The sequence below is a fragment of the Caretta caretta genome, chromosome 7, assembly GCF_965140235.1.
Source record: "Caretta caretta isolate rCarCar2 chromosome 7, rCarCar1.hap1, whole genome shotgun sequence".
NCBI classification, from domain to species: Eukaryota; Metazoa; Chordata; order Testudines; family Cheloniidae; genus Caretta; species Caretta caretta.
In genome coordinates, this window is record NC_134212.1 from 48,717,591 (window position 1) to 48,724,868 (window position 7,278).

At 59.1% G+C, this 7,278-nt stretch overlaps 1 protein-coding gene across 1 annotated transcript; it reads left to right on the forward strand.

Moving 5' to 3' along the window:
* Positions 1-766: 766 nt before the first annotated feature.
* LSMEM2 (leucine rich single-pass membrane protein 2) lies at positions 767-6,892 on the forward strand. The gene is made up of 4 exons (XM_048856088.2): positions 767-1,246; positions 4,274-4,414; positions 5,238-5,459; positions 6,388-6,892. Exons 1-4 carry the CDS (start codon positions 1,174-1,176, stop codon positions 6,519-6,521), a joined length of 570 nt encoding a protein of 189 aa, XP_048712045.1. The 5' UTR covers positions 767-1,173; the 3' UTR covers positions 6,522-6,892.
* Positions 6,893-7,278: the final 386 nt, after the last annotated feature.

A 7,278-nucleotide genomic window follows, 5' to 3' on the forward strand; every position in this document is an offset into this window, starting at 1 on the left:
TGTGCTGGCCCTCTGCTTGGGGTGCCGGTCATCCTCTTTGCATAGCACCAAGCAAATGCCAGCCTGCAGCTTTTGTATATGTCCAACTTCCACTGACAATAGTGGGGGAGGCTGAATGTGCAAGGCCCATGGGATCTGCCTGGGAAATTGAGGGTGCAGGTCTCCAAGCTTTCCCCAGGATACCCCAGGGGTTTTTGTAATCTGATTTAATTCCCATTCCCTGATGGGATTGTCATGTTCCTCCGCAACTGATGTGATGTGTCTGGAACCAGCAAAAGCCCTCATCCCAGGGAAGACGATGCAGTAACACGGTTTCACGTGAGAGGCAGTGTTCTCTAGTGGGCAGAGCACACAAGCCAGAGCCAGGGACTCACCAGCCATTGCACCCACCCCTAGTGAGAGTCAGTCCCTACAAAGTAATTAGACAAGGCAGAATTATTCTTCCTCCCACAGGGAGGGACTAAGTGACTGGGAGTCCCTCCATGTCCCTCGAGTGCCAGTTCACTGCCTTAACCACCAGGTTTGCCTTCCTCAGTGCTGTTGCAGACCCTCTGGCAGGTCACTTGCTCTGTTGTGCCTCAGTTTCCCCAATCTGGATCATCAGCCTGGAAGGGCCCTCCTGGATTGTCAAGTCCAGTCCCTAGTCACACAGGCCACCCCGCCATAGCAGCCCCTCCAGTTCCAGCCTCAGACTAGTTGGGGGGGATGTCCCCTGCCCCTGCTCCTATCGGGGGTGGACGGTGTTCCAGAAGGCTTGAGCCCTTCTCATTCCCAGCCATGAAGCGGATATGGGTCTCATGGGGTTAACTATTTCCAGAGCTCTGAAGGAGGGTCTGAGACAAGTCATGGGCTGGGGCCCCTTTTCCCCCGACCTACACTGCTTCGTGGCCCTCCCGCCCCGCTCCAGATCTGGCTCAGCCCACGCTGCTGCCCAGGCTGGCTGCCTCCCCTTCCCCCGGCTGCCCCCAGCTGTGGTGGCATCCCAAGCATTCCCCGAATAGAGCCCATCTCGCCCCCGCCCCAGCTCATTCCCCTTCTATTTATAGCTCCTCCGTGGCATGGGCTCCTCTCCGGCCTATTTTAAGCCCAAGCAGCTGGTGCTGTAGGCACCAACGCCGGCTTCCCGGGCAGCTCCCAAGGGACGTGGGGCCCTCCTCCAGCGGCTCCCGCGGCATGGCCACTGGCAGAGGCACAACGGCTGCAGTGGTTGCTGGCCCCACAGCGATGCTCAGGGAGACTGGAGAAGGTACGGGGGGCGGGGGGGGGGGGCGGTCGGCAGGGGCACCGTACCCGTCAGCGTGTGGGAAGGGGGTGGGATGGAGAACATGGGAGCCGTTCCCCTGCTCCTGTGCCAGCCTTGAGCTGCCTCCCTTGGGTGTTCATCCTGCCAGCTGCAGCCGTGGGATTATGAGGGGCAGGGTGAGGCCACCTGGCCCAGCCCTGGGAGGACAGAGACCCCAGACGAGATCAGACCGGAGGAGGTAGCTGCCAGCAGCCGCCTAAGAGAGGGCCCCAGTATGAGTCCAGCCCAGGAGAGGCCGGGCTTAAAGGTGGAGCCCCCAGCTCAGGCCCAAGATGGGGGAGATGGCTGCAGGTGGGGCCAAGGCCAGGCTGACCCCAGCGAGATTGCTGGCAGCACAGGAACATGTTAACACCCCATTAACCCCCTGATTTCCCCCCCCGCCCCCGTCCTATGGGGCTGGCTCAGTGCCTGCTCTGCACTTCGCTAACCCCAGACTGGGCACTGCCCCTCCCTGACAGTTGGGCACAAGTGGGGGGTGCCATCAGCTCACACTTAGAGCGTGCAGCGGGGAGAAGCTGGCGGAACTGGGTGTTCCTTGAACATGAGTGCCAGTTCAACCTGCCTGCAGGGGACCCTCATGGTACCAGGTTAAAGTACCAACCTCCAACCCTCACCTATCTTGGCTGACACATGATGGGCTTGACCCACAGCCCTCCAGTACTAAAGACCCAAGCGTGCCTGTAATCGATTCATAGTCTCTGCTGATTGGCCCAGAGGCGGACCCATACCACACAGGGCAGTGGGTCACATGTGCTGTGTTAAGGTTGGTGAGCCTTAAAGCCCCAGCTTCTGGAGTCATGGGAACACATGAAAATGTGAGCACCTTTTTTTAAAATGTACATTTCCAGCCATTATAGTGGCAGCGACAAACTTGAAAAATGTGACCAGGAATTGTCCGACAGGCTCAAAAGTGAGAAGACAAAGGCAAAGACACCAAAATAGCTTTAAAAAAACCCCATCAGTTTTTAAGACACTCTCATGATTTTGCTAGAGCCCCCCCATGGTAGTTGGGGCTGGCCATATGGCTGAGCCCCACACTGGGGCTGGGTTGGTTAAACCCCTCGAAGCACAAACACCTTAATGCTGGGCTTGGCTTGAGCTAGCTGGGGCCCATTGTTGCAGAAAACGAAACCCTATGGGGGGAGCCTGTGGCACGTAGGCTGCAGCAACCCTTGGCTTTGTGGTGTGGGCAGCAGAACAACGCAAACGTCTCATCCGTAGCTAGTACAGATGCCTGGCTGGTGAGGCTTGCGCACAGAGTCCATCCATTCGCAGCTCTGGGGTCGGGAAGGAATTTCCTCCCTGGGCAGCTTGGCCATGTGACAGTTATATTACGGTGACAGGGCTAAGAAGCTCCAGTGTTTGCTGCCGGCGGCTACATGTCACATGGGCCGGGGGGTGGGGTGGGGGGCGCTTGGTAACAGGCTCTGGCAAGGTTGTGACTGGTTCATCAGCTCATGTGACAAACTGCAGCCTCACAACTGGCCGTTCCTGGTGTCCTTGATCAGAGAGGCCAAGGGTTGAACAGATCCCAGAGGTCAAGTCTGGGGCATTGGCAAAGAGACACTCGCTCTGCTGGCATCTGGTCTGTGGGCAAAGCAAAGCGCGCTAGTCTGGCACTGCTAGTCAGGATCGTCCAGCGCTGCTTCATTGTCAGCCATCAGAGCCTCTGCCCATCAGGTCTGAGCACCACCACCACCATGTGCATTAACGAGCCTATGAGGCGGGTGGGGGGAGGGAATTACCCCCTCCATTATACAGCTGGGGAAACCGAGGCACAGAGCAGCAATACGATCTGCCCAAGGTCATGCAGTGAGTCTGTGGAATAGATGGGGGTGAAAACCTCACCCCATTGACAGCAATGGGGTTTCAACACTCTCCCCCGGCCCATGTTTCCAGATGTGCATTAACCATTCTTGTATGTTATGTCAGTGCTGATAAGGGCTGGATCACAGTAGTGAGCCAGCCGGGAAAGGCGCCAACTGCCCTCCCTCCCCCAGCCATCTACTGCCAATTTAAAAAAGGGCCAACCATTTCCTGGGATAACATAAGGTGGGCCCCCTTACGAGCGACAGGGGTAACCAGAACTGACTCTTCGAAATTGTGGGGACTGAGGAAAAGGGTTTGGGGAGGGCATGAGGAATCAATGGGACTCTCTGGGTGGGTGGGGGCAATGAACTGCTTCCTCTTAGCAATGATTTGTCCCATTCTGCAGAAGGTTTTGCTTGTCAAATGACAAGTGGCAGTTAGGTTCTGATGTCCAGCTCAATTGGATTTTGCATGGCCACAGCTAAGGACAGGAGCCGTTTTAGGAGAGTGGGACATTAGCATGATTAAGCCGGGTGGCATTAACAAGTCAGCTGTGTATTTATGGCCCCGCAGTAGCATGACATCAGTATGCGATGCCCATCTAGGGCACAGCTCACAGCAGCCACTGAGTCTTGCCATGGGCTGGCCGGGAATCACACAGCTGCTGCATCCTGTGGGATAAATCCAGCTAAGTGCTCGGGGGTGTGACCGGCTGTTACAAACTATAACGATGTCTGCTTGGCACAGCTTAGACGTGACTCCAGGTTGGGGGGACCGGAAGTCTGCACCAAGCAGTGGGACTGTGCGCTCCAGTCCCTCTGCAGCTCCCCTGGAGACTGTACACAAGAAGGGGTTTTGCATGGCCAGAAGCTGCCAGATGAGACCTGGCAGGACTGGAACAGGAGGGAAAGCGCTGTGGGGGCCAGGCTAACAGGTACCCCCATGGGTTCTGGGGAAAGGTGGTGAGAGCCCCAGAACTTGGCCATTTAACCTGGACACAACACACGAAGGGGAATAGAGTGTGGGGAAAAAGCCTGCCTTGGGCACCTCCATCACTAGCTATGTTCCACTGAAACTAACCAGAGTCAGAGTGAAACTGACCAGGCTGAGGGCTAGAGGCCAAGGCAGCAGGCCTCAAAGCTCCTCCTCCTTCTCTGGCAGAAATGGAGGTGAAGGCAGACACCTCCCCACCCAGGGAGCCCATCGACCTCAATGGCAACGACCTGGCAGAGATCAACCTGCACTCGGTGGAGTCCATCAGTGACCTGTACTGGGTGTCTGGGGGCCACAAGGCCGCAGAGGGTGAGGATCATTCCCCGCAGGGGCTGGTGGTTGTGTCCTTCACTGGGGGGGAACTCTGACTGTAGCACCAGACAGGCCAAGGGTGATCCCTAATCTCCTTGCTGCCTGTGCAATGCTGCAGGCCAGCTGGGCTGGGGCAGTGGGGATTGAACCTCTGATGTCTGGATCTCTCTGGCCTGAGCTAAAGGGTCCAGCTCAGCTAGCCAGGGCCATAGCAGGCTCATCAGCCACCACTAGAGGGCAGCAGCAGGGCATTACACAGACCAAAGCATCCTGGTTGCTTTAGGAGCATGGTGATGGCTGAGGTGGGGGGAGAGTCTGGGGCTGAAACAAAGAGGCTCTCAGTACTGGGGGTCAGGGGACAGATCAGCTCTGGGGATCCAGTGGCTGTTGGGGGCAGAGGGGGTGTCAGCCTGGGTAATTAATGCCAAATCCCCCCCAGAGATAGGGCAAGTATGGGATAGCCCTGAGGTGGCGGAGGAAAGGAGCAGTCACAGGGTGAGGGGGGGTCTGCTCAGATCAGGCTGGTTCCTCCCTCAGTACACCTGCCCCCCGACCGATTCTGTTGCCAGCCTGGGATTGCTCAGCCAGGGGTCGGGCCGTGCTATGCCTTGACTGGCACAGGAGGGGCACTGGGACAGCCTGCACTGGCATGGCCCTGCAATGGGTCCATTGCATGGCATGGTCCTGGCACTGCAGCAGGGAAGCTCACCACCTGCCCTCATGCAGATGCTTCTCAGTGGGACTGCTGGGCACTAAGGGGGCACCGGGGCAGTGAGCGTTAGCGGCTGGCATCTCACTCTTTTCTAACCTCTCTCCCCAGGGAACGGCCTGTCTCAGTCCACCACCCCACAGACCCCTCAGGCCCACTCCACCAAGCGCTGTGGGGCTAGGCCAGCCCTCCTGCCGACACTGCGAACCGTCCGCAGCACCCCCATCTGCCCCTGCTTCCACCCTGCCTGCTGCCGCACAGCCCTCTTCGCCCTGCTCGGGGCCCTGGTGCTGGCCAGCCTCGCCCTCGCCACGCTGGCCGTGTACCTGAGTGGTACGTGGGACCATCTCCTTCAGCGCTTGCCATGCTGGCCCTGCCCTACTGGGCTGGGGGCACCTGCTGTGCAAATGGGACCTGGGCAGGGAGTGGCAGGGGTGGCCCATGTAGAATCAGAGCACTTGCTGGCCCTGGGGTGAAGGAGGCAGCGCGAGTAGCAAGGTGCCATGTGGGAGCCGTGCCAGGAGCCACTTTAGTAGCAGACTAACAGGGGCAGAGTTCCCAGGCCAGGCTGAGGCATTGTTGGGGCCCCCACGTCCCATCCCCAGTGGGAGCAGGAGCTGAGCCTCTGCCCCATCCCACTCTCTGCACCTCCCATCCTCCTGCTGCCCCTTCCACCACCCTGAGCCAGGGAGAGCACTGTGGAAAGGGTCCCAGCCTGCGGCCATGCTGGCACAGCAGCATGGGTGGGTATGGCGAGGCAGCTGGGTTTGAGCCCTGCCAGTGGCGCCCCCTCCCTGTGGCAGAGACAGGCTCCATTCCCACTCTCAGCCCTCGCCGGGCACTGGCTCAGGGAGAGCTTGCTGCCGGCAGCTGCAGGGGGCGAAGAGCAGGACAACCCACATGGGTCGCTGCTAACAGAGATGGGCCGAGGGGGCCAGCCTGGTGGCAGCAGCGGGCATGCTCTCGTGGGTGGGATCCTCCTGGGTTCAATGGCAGACTCCCTGAGCATCACCCTGTTCTCTAGCTGAGCTCCCAGGCTGCCCCCAAGGGGACGCTGTAGCGTGAGGGACAGGGCTCTCGGCCTCAGTGGGAGCTCAGGGTTGAAGCAGCAGTGGGTCTGCCCCTAGTGGCATGGTTTGGCTAGAGACGGTCCCTCGACTGCAGGTTATGAGTTCTAAGCCCCTGGTGACCGAGGCCATAGGCAAGAAGGGGCTTGGGGAGCCAGGAGCGCCACCTACAGGGTTTCCTCTCTCCCCTGCAGTCCTGCAGAGCGAGTCGCTGCGGGTCCTGTCCCAGTGGCTGGAGGCCCAGGAGGAGTCCGTGCGGCAGATGAGGGCCACCAGCCTGCAGCTGTGGAAGCGGTTGAACGTCAGCGAGGCTGCAGACCAGATGTGAGCCGACCACCCCGGGCCTGCTGCTCCTTCTGATGGGGGAGGGCATAAGTCCAGCACTGCGTCCCGCACCCCGGGGCAAGCGCCCCCTCTCTGCAGGGAACATGGACTGACCAGAGGCCAGGCCAAGCACTCCTGGTCTCAGGGGGTCATTGCTGGAGTACTGGGAGCCTGTTCAGGGGCAGGCAGCCTGCAAAGGACTAAGGGTGGATAATGAGGAGAATCTCCATCATCACCCCCCCCCCCCAGCAGCCTATTTATTATCTGCTCTACAGTCACGCCTTATTTATAACCCCTCCCCCTCTAACCCCAGCTTCTCCTTCCCCCCAGCACTATTTGTCCTTTCTAAATATAAATTTTGTATATGACAATAAAGCTGTACTAGCATACGCCCCCCACCCTCCAGCAGCCCCATGGGACCCAGCTACCAGCTAGCTCCATGGCCTGCTCGAACTGCTGGGGCTGGAGTTCAGGGCACGATCCCCACCTGGGCACACCCTGAAGCTACTCTACCTTTGCTGGGGAGGGCACAAAGGGCCTGTGAGCTGAAACAGGAGGCATGCTAGAGGGGTCCCAGCCCAGTGGTGGCCGGGGGGAGCCTACGGCTCAGGCTTGAGGGGCACCAGCCCAGCTGGGGGAGGCAGTTAGACCAGGAAAGGCAGACGCTGGAGCCTGACCTTCCGCAGCTGCAGAAAGCAAGAGCCCCTGAGGGCTTGTTTAGGCCTTCAGAACTTTTCTATAGAGAATCAGCCCCAAATCTC

Bases quoted from the DNA above. Each gene is read 5' to 3' on its own strand.
- LSMEM2 (XM_048856088.2), top strand. From the start codon at position 1,174: ATGGCCACTGGCAGAGGCACAACGGCTGCAGTGGTTGCTGGCCCCACA. The intron at 4,415-5,237 runs GTGAGGATCATT...CTCTCTCCCCAG, and splicing joins GGGCCACAAGGCCGCAGAGG to GGAACGGCCTGTCTCAGTCC. The intron at 5,460-6,387 runs GTACGTGGGACC...TCTCCCCTGCAG, and splicing joins GCTGGCCGTGTACCTGAGTG to TCCTGCAGAGCGAGTCGCTG.